Source organism: Podarcis bocagei (assembly GCF_964188305.1).
Source record: "Podarcis bocagei genome assembly, chromosome: 2".
Lineage (NCBI taxonomy): Eukaryota > Metazoa > Chordata > Lepidosauria > Squamata > Lacertidae > Podarcis > Podarcis bocagei.
Genome location: NC_138126.1, coordinates 22,699,463 through 22,719,088, shown reverse-complemented (window position 1 = coordinate 22,719,088; position 19,626 = coordinate 22,699,463). Strand labels below are relative to the sequence as shown.

The 19,626-nt window shown below is 43.4% G+C and overlaps 1 protein-coding gene across 1 annotated transcript; it reads right to left on the bottom strand.

The window, feature by feature from the left end:
- Positions 1-8,015: 8,015 nt before the first annotated feature.
- Positions 8,016-9,107, bottom strand: LOC308577323 (olfactory receptor 2G3-like; the record flags this gene model as incomplete). Its single annotated transcript, XM_081177424.1, has 1 exon — positions 8,016-9,107. The coding sequence occupies one exon, from the start codon at positions 9,105-9,107 to the stop codon at positions 8,118-8,120; it is 990 nt and encodes a 329-aa protein (XP_081033550.1). The 3' UTR covers positions 8,016-8,117.
- Positions 9,108-19,626: the final 10,519 nt, after the last annotated feature.

Genomic DNA, 19,626 nt, shown 5'->3' with positions numbered 1-19,626 from the left:
ATTATTATTATTATTATTAATTTTATTTCTACCCCGCCCATCTGGCTGGATTGCCACCAGTAGTCACCAAACCAAAAAGCAGCATCAAGGAAGAAGAACATAAAGGGTCCAAACGAAGAATCAATAAACTAACAGTTACCATAATAACTTTGCTGAACTTGAAACACAAGTTCCACAACTTGGGCACAATTATAGCAGTTTGAAGTACTTCTGCAAATGACGAAAGAACTCTGACAAAAGTCGCCTTCCCTGAGGATGCCATGCGAGTGGCAGCTGGCCTTTGGGACTGCATGTCTTAATAGGGAGCCTGCTTCTAATTGTTCAGCTTGAAGTTTGATTCCCTGAGGCTCTGTGATGTGCAGGAAACTTCCTTGCATTATAGTTGGGGTGCTGGGGTGAAGTAGACAAGCTGGAGTTGTGGGGAGAGAGAAGATCCAGCTTCTCCCTTTTATTTAATCTTTGAGGCTCTACAGCTATCTTTCCAACCTTTCTGATAGTCTATATTAGTATGTGTTTCCATTCTCCTGATCTTACTCTCTCGCTTTCCCACCACAAACACAAGCACAAAGAATGGATACTTCCTTCCATCTAACTTCTAACTGCATTCAACTCCTTTCTCTCACCTCTTTTTTCTATCACAAGTAAACACATTGACATTTAATTCATTATAGTCTACAATCCTTGGACTCTTTGCTGGGAACATAGCATTTCCTTTCTTCACATTCCACATCTATCACCCATCTTTCTGTCTGTCTGCATACCTGCCTGCCTGCCTCTTTGTACCTCTCCACGCCTGTCTGCTTCTCTTTGCTTGACTTTCTCCTTCCATGCTGCCAGCCTCTCCCTCAAGCCAACTTCTGCCACAGCCTGTGATCTCTGGCCATAGCTTCCGGACCATAAAAGCCTATCCAGAGTGCATCTGTTGATTGGAATGAAGCCCCAAGACAAGCTGACTGCTCTGGTTTCCTACAAGTAGCATGACAAATATGGATTCATCCCTGGAATAGAAGCAAAAGTTGTATCCTTAGTCATCACACGAGAGAAGAACTGGAAGAAGGGAAGGCGATTGTTACGAAGACAGAAGTGAGGTTAGGAAGGGGCCGACCTAGCAAAAGAACAATAACTTTATACTAGAGTACCGATATACGTGAGATGAAAAGGAGATCTGGGATTAAGTGGCGTTTAGTTTATGTCTTTCGATCTATGGGAAGCAGCCTTTTCCTTCATGCAGAGGTGAGTACTGTGATTTGCTTTATTTACTCCTGCCTGAAGTTTCTAGTCCTTCTGGTTTTGCAAAATTTTATGCCAACAGGCCTTTGCAGCTGCCTCCCCAGAAACACTCTTCAATGCATATTTGTTCTGATTTGCCCTCATGGTGCTCTCTGAGCGGTCATACCCAAAACCAATTTAAATACAGTTTGCGCCTGCAGAAGCTTTCGGATAGTCATACTATTTCATTTCCAAGCAGTGCCCAACCTGAAACATGCTGCTGAAATCCTGTAACTTCTTATACCACAGCTTTTCCAGTTTACTTTTGTCCTGCTGCATGTGGACAGCAATAACACGCTAGCGTTGGGGAAGCATCGCAGAACTAAGGGCTCGTCAACAACACTTCTGCTTGTCCGTTGCCTAGAAAGAGCAGTTTTCCCCAGGAGAAAGCAGTGGAGCAAGAGGAAGTGTGGACAAGCCCTAAAGCAGGATAAATCCATTACTAATTCACTGTTGGGGGGATGCGGGTGGCGCTGTGGGTTAAACCACAGAGCCTAGGACTTGCCAATCAGAAGGTTGGCGGTTCGAATCCCCGCGACGGGGTGAGCTCCCGTTGCTCGGTCCCCGCTCCTGCCAACCTAGCAGTTTAAAAGCACGTTAAAGTGCAAGCAGATAAATAGGTACCGCTCTGGCGGGAAGGTAAACGGTGTTTCTGTGCGCTGCTCTGGTTCGCCCGAAGTGACTTAGTCATGCTGGCAACATGACCTGGAAGCTGTATGCCGGCTCCCTCGGCCAGTAAAGCGAGATGAGCACCGCAACCCCAGAGTCGGTCACAACTGGACCTTATGTTCAGGGGTCCCTTTAATTCACTGTGTCAATAACACGTTGCGGAAGACACATGCAATAACACACCCATCTAGAAGTCTCCTCTGTTGGTTTTTCTTTCTGAGCTCCCCCACCCCACAACTTCCTTATACATTCCTTGTTTGAAGTTGCTCTATCCCTTGACTGTATTGTTTCCATTTGTCTTCTTCTGCACCTCTTTCAGTTTTACAGAACTGTGGAAGAGTCGGAAAACAGAGCAAAACACAGTTTTCAGTATTTATTATTATGGTTGAATTTGTATACTGCCCTTCATCCAAAGATCCCGGGGCAGTTCACAACATAAGAACACAAAATGAGAATACAAAATACATAAGAAACCAAAAACACCTACAAAAAACCTATAACAAAACCCAAATAAGCCCATAGGAAATCCATGGGTTGAAAGCTTGGCATATTAATCCATGTCATATTAAATCAATTTGAGATGTTTTATAGGAAGTGATTCACTACTTAAATCATCATTATCACCATGGTCCTTTATTTTCAGTCCCTTTTCCTAATAATTACTGGCACTGAATTGTTTTGTCCCTCTCTTTTTATTCATTACAGCACACTGATATAATAAGTGAGCTTTCTGATATGGCCCCAGGATGTATAGGGAAAAACTTGCTTATGAATCATTTAAGTAAAACCAGTGTCACACACACACACACACACACACACACACACACACACACACTATTTTACATTTTAGAATATTCATTTAAACAACTTTAAAATGTCAATGACTTCCCTTCTTCTCTTTCCATGGTTTATTTTACATAGCATATTTTACATAAACTAAACCATTCATTATTCCATTACTACATCCATAAAAACTTATTTACACTGTTGAATTTATCTTAATACTGCCAACATTTTCAAATGTACACAATTTTCACCCATATATTCAAAAAACATTTCCCAATTTTCTTTAAAGGTATGTTCCTCTTGTTCTCTTATTCTGTATGTTAAGTCCGCAGTTTCATTGCAGAACTTGAGGGGAAGAACAAAACCTCACAGCTTTCTCGCCCCCAGAAACTGTCAAATTGGGTTGCAGGCAACTAAGTTCTACTCAGAGTAGAGCCACTGAAATTCATCAATGGGTCTGCTTTGCGTAGGAATAGCAATACAGATAGTTGTCTCCCCTTGATCTCTTGGTTTTTTTTAACCAGTAACATAATCCATAAGAACAGAGGATCTCAAACTGTGGTTTGTGGGTTACCAGTGATCCGCAAGCTTCATTCAGGTGCTCTGTGGGGTTGTTTGTATTAAATATGAATATTGCATAAATATAAATGAATATGAATATGGTATATTGATATACAAACAGATATTGTATATGGATAATTGTATTTTTATTCTATGGTCTGCAATTTGTAACACAACAAAATAGAACGCCAGAAATTAAAACAGTGAAAATGCAATTAAAAATCACACAGCATCTACTACAGCACTTTACAATTATGACAACAGGCAGAAACACAATTAAGGGTCCACCAATACCTTGGCTTAACGTGGAATGTGAACTGCTTGTGTGAACTGCAATTCCCCTACGTCCATGCATTATTCCCCAACTGTTGCTGTCCCACACTTTATCCTCCCTAAATCAATGCAGCTCTCGTACTTGGATTTTCAAAGCATAGGCAATATCCAGTTTTGAGGACGGGAAAGTGTTGGATAGCAGTAGTTGGAGGAGAATGCTCTCAGTAGAGCATGAGACTCAATCTCAGCATTTCTCCGATGAAAATAGGGACGTCGTATTCAACAACAACAACAACAGTTTTACTATTTATATCCTGCTCATCTGACTGGGTTGACCAAGCCACTTCCAACATATATAAAAACATAATAAAACTTTAAACATTTAAAAAACTTCCCTATATAGGACTGCCTTCAGATGTCTTCTAAAGGTTGACACAATCGCCGCTGAGACCCTCTCCCACTTTGTGGTTCTCGCTTGGATCCCTAGTTTACTCTAGAGCAGAGTGGTCCAACACGTGGCCCTCAAGGCCTTTCTTTGGCGGCCCTCAGCACCGTATGCTGCCCACCACCTGCAGCCCTTGCCTTCCCAAAGTTGGATAAGTGAGTTGCTGGGCTTTGCAAAGGAGGAGTGAGGCCTCTGACAGGGTCTTAGGGTCCCCCCTGCCTCCTTCCCAAAGCCCAATTAGTGCTTTTCCAGCTTTAGGAAGAAGGTGGGAAGGTTCTAGGATGCCGTTGGAGCATCGTGACTCCTTCCCAAAGCCCAGCCCTCGCTTCTCTGGCTTTGGGAAAGCAGCAGGAGGGACCCCCTCAAATCTTGGCCTCGCTCCCCTGCCCTGCACGGCAAAGCAATGTGCAGCTTGTGGGTTCTGTGTCGAAATTCTCTTGCGGCCCACTTGGTATGAAAGGTTGGACTGCCCTGCTCTAGAATCAAGGGTGAGGAAACAAGCTGGGAGATGATTCAAACATGCGTGGAGGAAAACTCTGTTGAATGAAATTGAACACTAGTGAGGCCTCATAGAATCATCAAATTGTAGAGTAGGACCCACAGGTCCATCTATTAAAAGCAAATAATTTTAAAAGTTGTGTGTCCTTGTTTCTCAATTTGATCCTTACATAAGGTTTTCGGGTCTTTCATGCATTGTGAGTTGCCATTATTTTTATTGATTATAGTTTAGTAAATCTTTATTATACAGTGGTACCTCGGGTTACAAACACCTTGGATTACAAACACTTCAGGTTACAGACTCCACTTACCCAGTAGTACCACCTCGGGTTAAGAACTTTACCTCAGGATGAAAACAGAAATCGTGCACAAGCGGGAGGCCCCATTAGCTAAAGTGGTACCTCAGGTTAAGAATGGTTTCAGGTTCAGAACGGACTTCTGGAACGAATTAAGTTTGTAACCAGAGGTACCACTGTAAGTATTAAGTGTAAACTGTTTAATTATTATTTGCTGATATTTAAGTTTGCCGTTTACTTATTGCATATTGCTTTATTTGATGTAAGTTGTTTATTTTAAAGTTACAATTTTATTATGGTTTCTTTGCATTGGATCAGATTGTTATTAGGTGTGCAATCTTTGCTGTCTATGTTGTGGTTTCTTCAGCTTGTAAACCGCGTTGTGCATAGCAATATAGAAAGGTGGCAGGCAAATTAAAAGTGAAATGGAAATGAAATGAAATCTAGTCCAAGCCCCTGCAATGCAGGAATATGCAGCTGCCCCATATGGGAATCAAACCCACAACCTTGGCATGGTCAGCACCACACTCTAATCTTCTGTGGTAATCACTCGTAGCCAAGTAAGATTGTCTTCCACAAAAAGAGCCTTAACAGTGAGTCTGTAAGAGACTGTGGAAGCCAATTCCTAGATCCACACGTCCTTCAACAGTGTAGACATAGGTTTCCGGGCGGGACTTGATCATGGTGAAGGTTTGCCATACATGCCTTCCTCTTAGCCCTGAGTTCATGCTTCTTCAAAGTCCATGGCACTTTTGGTAAGGGCTGTTCTCCAACTGGAGCGCTGTAACCTACTGAGTCATCAAGCCTACCTAGAGGCACTGAAGGCTGCCTCCATTGCATCCCCATTGTGCTGTCCAGCACATCTGTTCCGTGTATGGAGATGACAGCAGCCCGCTAACTATAACTTGGACCAAAACTTTAGAGGCTGGAACTCAAGTGCCAGTCCCAGTATGGAAGTCCTATGAGAGGTGGTGGACCCTCCTTCCTTGGTGGTTCTTAAGCAGAGGTTGGATGGCCATCTGTTGTGGATGCTTTAGTTGAGATTCCTGCACTGCAGGGAGTAGGACTAAATGATCATCAGGGTCCCATCCAACTCTACAGTTCTCTGATTCTTGGAGAAAGCACAATCTCCCAGCCAAATAACTATTGCTTCCATTTGCTGGTTGTCTGTGATTTATTAAGGTCTCCTTGATGTTACAGATGATGCACAGGGGAGCATCACGGGAAGAAGGCAACCAAAGCTACCAAGGAGAATTCATCTTACTGGGAGTGGCTTGGGATGCAAGCACACACCACGCAGCCGAGGAGGTGGTGTGTCGTGGAGCTAGCGGAGAGAGCTCCGGACTGCGGGAAAACATCTGGAGCCTTCCTGCCTCTGCTGGGTGCTGGAGGCATGCAGACACCAACCCCCCGCTCCGCATCGCTTACCTCCCCAATCTCCCCTCCCTGGACTCTCCCCGGACTCTCCGCCTAGTGCTGTCCACTGCTTAGTGCCCTGGCTCGCTGCGCCACTACACCCAATGGTAAAGACATCCCTGGTTGTGTAAACTGGAGAGAGAGACATGTTTTGCTCTGTGTGTTGAACTTTGGGGTTCCTCTGGAAACTAAATGAGGAAGCAAGATCTAGTGGGATGTTAGTGCTGTGAGCTCCTCCATCCTGTGCTCAGGTTATATATGTGTGTAAATAAAACCATATATTCTAAAGATACCAGTCTCTGCTGACCTTCAACTGGTGGTCTGGGTAAAGGCAGGAACCACTGGAATCTCTCACTGCTCCAAGACTGTGCATAACATTGCATATATAAGAACATAAGAAGAGTTTTCTGGATCATGGCAACGACCAGTCCAGCGTCCTTTTCTCACAGTGGCCATCCGGACAGCTAATGTTTATTTTTGTGATCCCACCTTCAATACTGTCTATACCTGCAAATATTTGGGGTAGACATGCTGCTTTGATTTTGTGCATGTCATATTTCAGTGCATGCCATGTAGCTTCCTGCTGAAATCTTGTAACTTTTTATATCGTAAAGCTTCCGGTTTGATTTCTGTTTTTGTTGTGTTACAGCACACAAGCAGCCCTCTAGATGCCAATACTGCAGTATTATTGGGGAAACATTCCAAGACATCAAATGTGTGCGGATGCCCAGATATAAATCCACCACTAATCTGGAATATGTAGTAATGTTTAATCATAACAAATAAATTAAAGAAGTAAACATCTAGCAATTGGGGAAATGTGAAACTTTTTGGATGGCTAGGAATTCAGTAATAAAGATGAACATACACAAATCCTATTTACTGATGTCAAATATACCACTGAAGGTGAGCAAAACTTTACTTCAAAAAATGGGAAGAACTATTCAACTTTTTATGAGCAGGTAAGAAGCCCAGAGTAGCAGCAAAAACACTCGACCAAAAGGGATTTAGCATTTCCTAATGGAAAATGTTTTTAACCATGCTGCAATCTAAAATATTGGTCTACAAATTCTAGAGTGTCAAAAATGAAAGAAGGTGGCCTGCCCTCTGCAATCAGAGAAAACCCACCCCTTGGTGTACTGTGGGGTGAAAACCTCTTAACAATAAGCAGAAATGCAATCTCTAAAAATATCTATTCAATATAGAGAAAATTTAGGAGCACATCAAGAACATGAGAGCCTACTGGATCAGGTCAGAGGCCCATCTAGTCGTCTCACAGATGCCTCTGGAAAACTAGCAAGTACAAGAGCACTCTATCCTCCTGCATCTTCTAGAAACTGGTATTGACAGAGGATGTAGAAAATAGTCATCGTGACTAGTAGCCAATGATAGCTTTTAAAAGAGGGTTGGAGAAAAGCATGGAAGACAAGGCTTTATAGGTTGGTGGCCATCTTTCGACAGTCAGCTTCGTTTGAGGTCCACCAGTTCTGGCGTTATGGGAGAGAGAGAAAAGGGGGCTTGAGCTAGATATCAGATAAATGTCCGGCTGCAGCCCTACCATCTCCTGTCAGCTGTGGTGCCTATGTATCATAGTAATCTGTGAATAAAATATTTTGGTAGAAACAGAAACCTGAATTGGAGTACTATGTCAAGAAGCAAGGGCCAGAACAGAAAGAAAGAAAGATTTATTTATTTTCAACATCTCCACCCCACCTTTCTGTAAATTTCTGTAAAAATTCTGTAAATTTCAATAAAACAATATTACAGCATCATAAGATTGCAGTAATCATAGCAGCAATAAAACATTCACAAAAGAAACATTCATTAATATAGGACCAAGAAAAGCGACACATTTCCACAGAAAGGGGAATCATACAGATGATTAATGAGAGATTTTATTGTTATTAAAAGATAAGACTGAACTGCTGAATAAAGCTAGGAGCTATTGGGAGTCTCTTCATTACCCTTCCAAGAGCTTTGTGTACCTCTTTGTTCCTCAGGGTGTAGATTAGTGGATTTAGCATGGTGGTGACAAATGTATAGAAAAGGGAGACCAACTTGCCCCGGTCGCGGGAGTAGTTGGACGGGGGCTGGAGGTAACTGAAAATGGCCGTGCCATAAAACAGCGACACCACGATCAAGTGGGAAGCACAGGTGTTGAAGGCCTTCTGCCTGCCTTCAGCTGAGCGGATCCTTAACACAGCTGCCACAATGTAGGCATAAGAGACAGTGATCAGGCCTACTGGTAACAGAAGGATGACCACACTGGCAAAAAAGAGGACAGCCTCATTGAGTGAGGTATCCCCACAGGCCAATTTGATAAAGGCGGGCACCTCACAGAAAAAATGGTCTATTCGGTTCTCTCCGCATCGTGGAATCCTAAATGTCAACACCGTCTGCACTAGTGAATTGCTGAATCCACTAACCCAGGAGATGGCAGCCATTGTGAAACATACAGAATGGTTCATAATGGTAGTGTAGCGCAGCGGATGGCAGACTGCAGCATATCGGTCATAGGCCATAAAAGCCAAAAGGACACATTCTGTGGAGCCCAAAGCAAGGGAGATGTACATCTCAGCCACACAGCCGCCATAGGAGATGGACTTGTTTTTCCTCCAGAAGCTCACCAGCATCTGTGGTCCGAGGCTGGTGGTGAAGCAAAGATCAAGGAAGGAGAGGTTGCTGAGGAAGAAATACATAGGGGTGTGGAGTTGGGGGTCCAGCCGCGACACCACAATGATGGTCATGTTTCCCAACAGGGTCATCACGTAGCAGGTCAGGATAATGGCAAAGAGCAGCATCTCCAAGCGTGGGCGGTCAGCCACTCCCAGTAAGATGAATTCTCCTTGGTAGCTTTGGTTGCCTTCTTCCCATGATGCTCCCCTGTGCATCATCTTCAATACGTAAACGGCAAACTTAAAAAACAGTTTACACTTAACAATTACAGTGGTACCTCTGGTTACAAACTTAATTCGTTCCAGAGGTCCGTTCTGAACCTGAAACCATTCTTAACCTGAGGTACCACTTTAGCTAATGGGGCCTCCTGCTTGTGGCGCGCTGCCGATGCGCAATTTCTGTTTTCATCCTGAGGTAAAGTTCTTAACCCAAGGTGGTACTACTGGGTAAGTGGAGTCTGTAACCCGAAGTGTTTGTAACCCAAGGTGTTTGTAACCCGAGGTACCACTGTATAATAAAGATTTACTAAACTATAATCAATAATAATAATGGCAACTCATAATGCATGAAAGACCAGAAAACCATATGTAAGGATCAAATTGAGAAACAAGGACACACAACTTTTAAAATTATTGGTTTTTAATAGATGGTCATGTGGGTCCAACTCTACAATTCGATGATTCTATGAGCCCTCCCTAGTGTTCAATTTCATTCAACAGAGTTTTCCTCCACGCATGTTTGAATCATCTCCCAGCTTGTTTCCTCACCCTTGATTCTAGAGCAGGGCAGTCCAACCTTTCATACCAAGTGGGCCGCAAGAGAATTTCGACACAGAACCCACAAGCTGCACACTGCCTTGCCATGCAGGGCAGGGGAGCGAGGCCAAGATTTGAGGGGGTCCCTCCTGCTGCTTTCCCAAAGCCAGAGAAGCGAGGGCTGGGCTTTGGGAAGGAGTCACGATGCTCCAACGGCATCCTAGAACCTTCCCACCTTCTTCCTAAAGCTGGAAAAGCACTAATTGGGCTTTGGGAAGGAGGCAGGGGGACCCTAAGACCCTGTCAGAGCCCTCACTCCTCCTTTGCAAAGCCCAGCAACTCACTTATCCAACTTTGGGAAGGCGAGGGCTGAAGGTGGTGGGCAGCAAACGGTGCTGAGGGCTGCCAAAAAGGCCTTGAGGGCCACGTGTTGGACCACTCTGCTCTAGAGTAAACTAGGGATCCAAGCGAGAACCACAAAGTGGGAGAGGGTGCTCAGCGGTGATTGTGTCAACCTTTAGAAGACATCTGAAGGCAGTCTTATATAGGGAAGTTTTTTAAATGTTTAATGTTTTATTATGTTTTTATATATGTTGGAAGTGGCTTGGTCAACCCAGTCAGATGAGCAGGATATAAATATTAAAACTGTTGTTGTTGTTGAATAGGACGCCCCTATTTTCATCGGAGAAATGCTGAGATTGAGTCTCATGCTCTACTGAGAGCATTCTCCTCCAACTACTGCTAGATAATTTGTAACACAATTTGTGCAATTTGTAACACAACAAAATAGAACGCCAGAAATTAAAACAATGAAAATCCAATTAAAAATCACACAGCAGCTACTACAGCACTTTACAATTTGTTAAAACAGGCAGAAACATAATTAAGATAAAGTGTGGGACAGCAACAGTTGGGGAATAATGTATGGACATAGGGGAATTGCAGTTCACACAAGCAGTTCACATTCCACATTAAGCCAAGGTATGGGTGGACCCTTAATTATGTTTCTGCCTGTTGTCATAATTGTAAAGTGCTGTAGTAGATGCTGTGTGATTTTTAATTGCATTTTCACTGTTTTAATTTCTGGCGTTCTATTTTGTTGTGTTACAAATTGCATTCCATAGAATAAAAATACAATTATCCATATACAATATCTATATGTATATCCATATACCATATTCAATTATATCTATGCAATATTCACATTTAATACGAACAACCCCACAGAGCACCTGAACGAAGCTTGCGGATCACTGGTAACCCACACACCACAGTTTGAGATTCACTGTTCTTATGGATTATGTTACTGGTTAATAAAAACCAAGAGATCAAGGGGAGACAACTGTCTGTATTGCTAGTCCTACTCATAGTAGACCCACTGATGAATTTCAGTGGCTCAACTCTGAGTAGAACTTAGTTGTCTGCAACCCAATTTGACAGTTTATGGGGGCAAGAAAGCTGTGGGGTTTTGTTCTCCCCCTCACATACGTTTATTGAATACCGTATTTTTTGTTCTATAGGATGGACCGGACCATAGGAGGGGGAGAACAGGAAAAAAATTTTTTTTCTTGTTCTCCCCCTCTAAAACAAGGTGCGTTCAAGGTGCATTCACGCAAAGCCTCCAGAGCGCAGTGGGAGTTACTGCTGTACTCTGGAGGCTTCAGGCGGCTACCTTGGAAGCCTGCAGAGCGAGACGGGTCGGTGCACACTGACCCCTCTCGCTCTCCAGGCTTCAGTGAAGGTAACCTGAAGCCTTTGGAGGGTGGCGGGAGTTCCCACTGGGCTCCGGAGGCTTCAGGTTCCTTTCGACCTGCTCTTTGGGGCTGGCGGTGGAGGGAAGCATTGCTTTCCCCCACAGCCAGCCTCAAAGACCAGTGTGCAGCCTTGCCGCTGCCCCCTGAGCTTGTAGGGCTGGCATTGGGGGGAATAAAAAGAGAGAGACAAAACAATTCAGTGCCAGTAATTATTGGGAAAAGGACTGAAAATAAAAGAGCATGGTGATGATTTAATTAGTGAATCACTTCCTATAAAACACCTCAAAGTGATTTAGTATGACATGGATTAATATGCCAGGTTTTCAACCCATGGACTTCCTATGGGCTTTTTTGGGTTTTATTATGGCTTTTTAAATGTGTGTTTTTGTGTGTGGGTGTTTTTGGTTTATTATATATTTTGTATTCTCATTTTGTGTTCTTATGTTGTAAACTGCCCTGGGATCTTTAGATAAAGGGCAGTATACAAATTCAACTATAATAATAAATAGTGAAAACTGTGTTTTGCTCTGTTTTCCGACTCTTCCACAGTTCTGTAGAACTGAAAGAGGTGCAGAAAAAGACAAATGGAAACAATACAGTCAAGGGATAGAGCAACTTCAAACAAGGAATGTATAAGGAAGTTGTAGGGTGGGGGAGCTCAGAAAGAAAAACCAACAGAGGACACTTCTAGATGGGTGAGTTATTGCATATGTCTTCTGCAACGTGTTATTGACACAGTAACAGTGAATTAAAGGGACCCCTGACCATTAGGTCCAGTCGTGACCGACTCTGGGGTTGCAGCGCTCATCTCGCTTTATTGGCCAAGGGAGCCGGTGTACAGCTTCCGGGTCATGTGGCCAGCATGACTAAGCCACTTCTGGTGAACCAGAGCAGCACACGGAAACCTTCCCGCTGGAGCAGTACCTATTTATCTACTTGCACTTTGACGTGCTTTCGAACAGCTAGGTTGGCAGGAGCAGGGACCGAGCAACAGGAGCTCACCCCGTTGCGGGGATTCATACCGCCGACCTTCTGATCAGCAAGTCCTAGGCTCTGTGGTTTAACCCACAGCGCCACCCGTGTCCCCCAACAGTGAATTAGTAATGGATTTATCCTGCTTTAGGGCTTGTCCACTGCTTTCTCCTGGAGAAAACTGCTCTTTCTAGGCAATGGACAAGCGGAAGTGTCGATGAGCCCTCAGTTTTGCGATGCTTCCCCAACGCTAGCATGTTATTGCTCTCCACATGCAGCAGGACAAAAGTAAACTGGAACAGTTGTGGTATAAAAAGTTACAGGGTTTCAGCAGCATGTTACAGGTTGTGCACTGCTTGGAAATGAAACAGTATGACTATCCGAAAGCTTCTGCAGGCGCAAACTGTATTAAAAGTGGGGTTGGGTATGACCGCCCAGAGAGCACCATGAGGGCAAATCAGAACAAATATGCATTAAAGAGTGTTTCTGGGGAGGCAGCTGCAAAGTCCTGTTGGCATAAAATTTTGGAAAACCAGAAGGACTAGAAACTTCAGGCAGGAGTAAATAAAGCAAATCACAGTACTCACCTCTGCATGAAGGAAAAGGCTGCTTCCCATAGATCGAAAGACATAAACTAAACGCCACTTAATCCCAGCTCTCCTTTTCATCTCACGTATATCGGTACTCTAGTATAAGGTTATTGTTCTTTTGCTGGGTCAGCCCCTTCCTAACCTCACTTCTGTCTTCGTAACAATCGCCTTCCCTTCTTCCAGTTCTTCTCTCGTGTGATGACTAAGGATACAACTTTTGCTTCTATTCCAGGGATGAATCCGTATTTGTCCTGCTACTTGTAGGAAACCAGAGCAGTGAGCTTGTCTTGGGGCTTCACTCCCATCAACAGATGCACTCTGGATAGGCTTTTATGGTCCAGAAGCTATGGCCAGAGATCACAGGCTGTGGCAGAAGTTGGCTTGAGGGAGAGGCTGGCAGCATGGAAGGAGAAAGTCAAGCAAAGAGAAGCAGACAGGTGTGGAGAGGTACAAAGAGGCAGGCAGGCAGGTATGCAGACAGACAGAAAGATGGATGATAGATGTGGAATGTGAAGAAAGGAAATGCTATGTTCCCAGGAAAGAGTCAAAGGATTATGGACTATAATGAATTAAATATCAATGTGTTTACTTTTGACAGAAAAAAGAGGTGAGAGAAAGGAGTTGAATGCAGTTAGAAGTTAGATGGGAGGAAGCGTCCATTCTTTGTGTGTGTGTTTGTGGTGGGAAAGGGAGAGAGTAAGATCAGGAGTATGGAAATAGATACGAATATAGACTGTCAGAAAGGTTGGAAAGATCGCTGTAGAGTCTCAAAGATTAAATAAAAGGGAGAAGCTGGATTTTCCCTTTCCCCGCAACTTGTCTACTACTTCACCCCAGCATCGTTGCTATTCTGGCTGAGAATTGCACCCCAACTACATGTACCTAGAGACCTCCCACAGCATAAGCCTACTTCTTGCAGGGCATTGGAGAGGAAGGGAGCTGGCTTTATGGGGATCTTACTGAAGAAGGGGCTGTTGTTGCTGCGTCTCCAGAATCTAATGGACAATGCAAGGCAGTTTCCTGCACATCACGGAGCCTCAGGGATTCAAACTTCAAGCTGAACAATTAGAGGCAGGCTCCCTATTAAGACATGCAGTCCCAAAGGCCAGCTGCCACTCGCATGACATCCTCAGGGAAGGCGACTTTCGTCAGAGTTATTTCATCATTTGCAGAAGTACTTGAAACTGCTATAATTGTGCCCAAGTTGTGGAACTTGTGTTGCAAGTTCAGCAAAGTTATTAACTGTTGGTTTATTGATTCTTCACTTGGACCCTTTATGTTCTTCTTCCTTGATGCTGCTTTTTGGTTTGGCAACTACTGGTGGCAATCCAGCCAGATGGGCGGGGTAGAAATAAAATAAATTAATAATAATAATAATAATAATAATAATAATAATAATAATAATAATAATGTTTTCTGTTATTTTTAATGCTTGTTTTCATAGTTCATAAGGTGCTTTGAGCTGCTGCTTTTGGGAAGGGGAAAGTGGATCTGATTTGCTCCTGTGGTCTATACAGTAGATTACTAATTTTTAAAAATGCTGTCTGATTCTGTAGGAAACTGTAGCTCTGTGAGGAGAACAGGGGTATTCTAAAAACATTCAGCACCATAAACTGAGGGTTGCCATATGTCCAAAATTTCCTGGACACAGTCAGTATTCAGCACTTGTAAACAGCGTCAGGGCGGAAAATCACTGAAATGTCTGGGAAAATCTGGATGTGTGACAGCCCACGCTGGTAGTGTAGATTTTGGCAATTTTCATTTTTTAAAAGATTTGGCAAAAAAAGGGTGTGTATTGAAATATGGCAACCCTACTTAAACTACAGCACCCAGCATTCTTTGAGTAAGCCATGGCTGTTTAAAGTGGTATTAAAGGTAAAGGGACTCCTGACTCTTAGGTCCAGTTGCGGACGACTCTAGGGCTGTGGCACTCATCTTGCTATCCCTGAAGCCAGGAGAGCAAGAGGGGTTGGTGCGCACCGACCTGGCTTCAGCGAAAGCAACGCGAAGCCTCCGGAGCAAAGCGGGAGCACTGTGCTCCGGAGGCTTCGCATTGCTTTCGCTGAAGCCATCGAGTCTGCATTCGCTCCATAAGATGCACACACATTTCCCCTTACTTTTTAGAAGGGGAAAAGTGCATCTTATAGAGTGAAAAATACGGTACTAAAGAACAGTTTACATGGACTTGAATTTGGACTTGGGCTTTTAACTTAGAAGTACATCTTGGATTTATATAAAGTTGGACTAACTCTTACTTCCCACCACCTTTGGGAAAAGGAAAGGACAGGACTGAAGAGAAGTATATGCTTTTATATTAATTTTATATGTCGGCTGGATTGGGAATGGTCTTGTTTGATTGATCTGATTTGATCTGGAATTGTTTTGTTTTTTCTGTTTTTTAAGGGCCTGGGTGTGAGAACTGTTATTTTTGTATTTTATAGATTTAGTGTGATATCATAGAATCATAGAATCATAGAATAGAATCATAGAATCATAGAGTTGGAAGAGACCACAAGGGCCATCGAGTCCAACCCCCTGCCAAGCAGGAAACACCATCAGAGCACTCCTGACATATGGCTGTCAAGCCTCTGCTTAAAGACCTCCAAAATAGGAGACTCCACCACACTCCTTGGCAGCAAATTCCACTGTCGAACAGCTCTTACTGTCGGGAAGTTCTTCCTAATGTTTAGGTGGAATCTTCTTTCTTGTAGTTTGGATCCATTACTCCGTGTCCACTTCTCTGGAGCAGCAGAAGACAACCTTTCTCCCTCCTCTATGTGACATCCTTTTATATATTTGAACATGGCTATCATATCACCCCTTAACCTCCTCTTCTCCCGGCTAAACATGCCCAGCTCCCTTAGCCATTCCTCATAAGGCATCGTTTCCAGGCCTTTGACCATTTTGGTTGCTCTCCTCTGGACACGTTCCAGTTTGTCAGTGTCCTTCTTGAACTGTGGTGCCCAGAACTGGACACAGTACTCCAGGTGAGGTCTGACCAGAGCAGAATACAGTGGCACTATTACTTCCCTTGATCTAGATGCTATACTCCTATTGATGCAGCCCAGAATTGCATTGGCTTTTTTAGCTGCCGCGTCACACTGTTGGCTCATGTCAAGTTTGTGGTCAACCAAGACTCCTAGATCCTTTTCACATGTACTGCTCTCAAGCCAGGTGTCACCCATCTTGTATTTGTGCCTCTCATTTTTTTTTGCCCAAGTGCAATACTTTACATTTCTCCCTGTTAAAATTCATCTTGTTTGTTTTGGCCCAGTTCTCTAATCTATCAAGGTCGTTTTGAAGTGTGATCCTGTCCTCTGGGGTGTTAGCCACCCCTCCCAGTTTGGTGTCATCTGCAAATTTGATCAGAATGCCCTTGAGTCCATCATCCAAGTCGTTGATAAAGATGTTGAATAAGACCGGGCCCAAGACAGAACCCTGTGGCACCCCACTGGTCACTCTTCTCCAGGATGAAGAGGAACCATTGATGAGCACCCTTTGGGTTCGGTCAGTCAGCAAGTTAAAAATCTACTGAGTGGTAGCATAGTCAAGACCGCATTTTACCAGCTTCTTTACACGAATATCATGGTGCACCTTGTCAAATGCCTTGCTGAAATCAAGGTAGGCTACATCCACTGTGTTCCCTTCATCTACCAGGCTTGTAATTCTGTCAAAAAACGAGATCAGGTTAGTCTGACATGACTTATTTTTCAGAAATCCATGCTGACTATTGGTGATCACAGCATTCCTTTCTAGGTGCTCACAGACTGTTTGCTTCATGATCTGCTCCAGAATCTTCCCTGGTATTGATGTCAGACTGACTGGGCGGTAATTATTTGGGTCCTCTCTTTTCCCCTTTTTGAAAATAGGGACAACATTTGCCCTCCTCCAGTCTGCCGGCACTTCGCCTGTTCTCCAGGAATTCTCAAAGATGACTTCCAGTGGTTCTGAGATCACATCTGCCAGTTCTTTTAATACTCTTGGATGCAGTTCATCTGGCCCTGGAGACTTGAATACATCTAAACTAGCCAAGTATTCTTGTACTATCTCCGTAGTTATTCTGGGCTGTGTTTCCTTTGCTGAATCATTTGCTCCAAATTCTTCAGGTCGGGCATTGTTTTCTTTATCGGAGAAGACTGAGGCAAAGAAGGCATTGAGGAGTTCAGCCCTTTCTGTGTCCCCTGTTTGCATTTCACCATCTTCTCCTCTGAGTGACCCCACTGTTTCTTTGTTCTTCCTTTTGCTACGAACATACCCACAAAAGCCTTTTTTGTTGCTTTTAACCTCTCTAGCAAGCCTGAGTTCATTCCTTGCTTTAGCTTTTCTGACTTTGTGTCTACACGTGCTGGCTATTTGTTTGAATTCCTCTTTGTTGTTTTCCCCACTTTTCCATTTTTTGTACACATCCTTTTTTAATCTTAACTCAGTTAAAAGTTCTTTAGATAGCCACCCTGGCTTCTTTAGGCACCTTCCATGTTTCCGTCTCATTGGTATTGCCTGACGTTGTGCTTTTACTATCTCCCTCTTAACAAACTCCCAGCCATCATGAACTCCCTTTCCTTTTAGTATTACTGTCCATGGGATCTCACCCAGCACTTCCCTAAGTTTTATGAAGTCGGCTTTCTTAAAGTCAAGAAATTGAGTCCTAGTATGCTTGGCTGCTCCTTTCCGCTGTATAGTAAACTTCAGAAGAGCATGATCACTCGTGCCTAATGATCCTTCCACTTCTACCCCACTAACCAGGTCATCAACATTGGTTAGGACCAGATCTAAAATGGCTGTTCCTCTTGTTGCTTCTCCCACTTTCTGGACAATGAAGTTGTCTGCAAGGCCAGTGAGGAATCTGTTTGACCTTATGCTCCTGGCTGAGTTTGACATCCAACAAATATCCGGGTAATTGAAGTCCCCCATTACTACTATCTCCCTTCTTTTCGCATGCTTGGCCATCTGTTCCAGGAAGGCATCATCTATGTCCTCCGTTTGGCTTGGGGATCTATAGTAAACTCCCACAATGAGGTCACTGTTATTCTTCTCTCCCTTAATTTTGACCCAAATGCTCTCACTTTGGCTTTGAGGTTCTAAATCTTGGATCTCTTCGCAGGTATACACATCCCTGACATATAACGCCACTCCTCCTCCTTTCTTGTCTGGTCTGTTTCTCTGAAATAGATTGTATCCCCCCATTATTACATTCCAATCGTGGGACTTATCCCACCAGGTTTCAGTGATGCCTATTATGTCATATTTAGTTTGCTGTACCAAGAGCTCAAGCTCATCTTGTTTATTTCCCATGCTTTGCGCATTAGTGTACAGACATTGAAGTCCATTAATCATTCCCCCGTGTCTCTTATTTAAGGATTTTTTCCTCCCACCACTAGGTCTGCGTGCTGTTTGCTCCATTTGGTCTATGACATTTGGATGATCATCTTCATCAATTGATAGACTCCTACCTTCAGGAGCACTGTCTCCCTCCCCCACATTAGTCAGTTTAAAGCCCTCCTGATGAGGTTTCTGAGATTTTTGGCAAAAACATTTCTCCCAACCGTTGTGAGGTGCAGCCCATCGCTTGCCAGAAGTCCATCTTCAAGAAACTGCAGTCCGTGATCTAAGAATCCAAACCGTTCCCGTTTACACCATTTGCGAAGCCAGCTGTTCACTTCCACTATTTTTCATATATCATTTTTCCACATATCATTTTATGCCTTTTCCTTTGTTTTTGGATTATTTTATGCTTTTCTTTTGTCGGTTTTTGGTTTACTGTCTTGAGGGATTGCTAGGAGACGGAAGGTTGTTTAAAGGGAAATAAAAATGTCATGGGAGTGGGAAAATATCTACACTTCTGGGCTGAGCCAGGAAATGCAGAGTTCAAAACAAGAGTGCCGTACTGTGGGAAAGACTGCTGGCCTAGATATGGTGGGTAAGCAAGATGCAGGAGCGGTTACTAGGAAATCTGCTATGGACAAAAGACGTGCAAGTGTGCAAGAGGAGTCATTAGAAAAAGTAGGGAAAGCAGAACATACTGATTTCCTTACACAACAGTTTATGGAATTTAGGAAAGAGATGGTTCAGTCAATGAAAAGTTTTACTCAACAAGTGCATATGGATATGGAGAAATCTAACAAATTGTTGACAGAACAATTTGGAAAATTAGGCAAAAAGGTCAATAATTTAGAAACTAAAAAGTTGACAAACTGGGGGGGCAAACTACTGAGGAGTTAGGGCACTTGAAGGAGGAACAAAAAGCAGTTATGGGGACGGTGGGAGGACTACAAGAGAAGCAAAATGAGTTGGAAGATCAAATCCTCCTTTTATAGTTAAGAGAGAGAGAGAGACAGGACAGTGAGAATAAGAGCTTACCAGAATCAGAGACAGAACAGAATTTAGAAACATATGTTACACAGACAATTGCAGACTGGATGGCAGAAAAGTTGGAGAGCTGTTTTGGACTAAGGACAAGAGAAAGTAGACTGAAAAGGCAGCTAGGAGATGTCCTATTTACATTAGCTTCAAATCAAATGAAGGATGCAATCCTTCAAAAAACGTTTTGAGGACAGTATCGTGGTTACTGGACAGAAAGTTGACATTTTAGGGAGATTCCATTGAAATCGAGACTTAGGAGGCACAAGTACCGGTTTTTAGCAACAGCATTGAAGAGGGTAGACATCA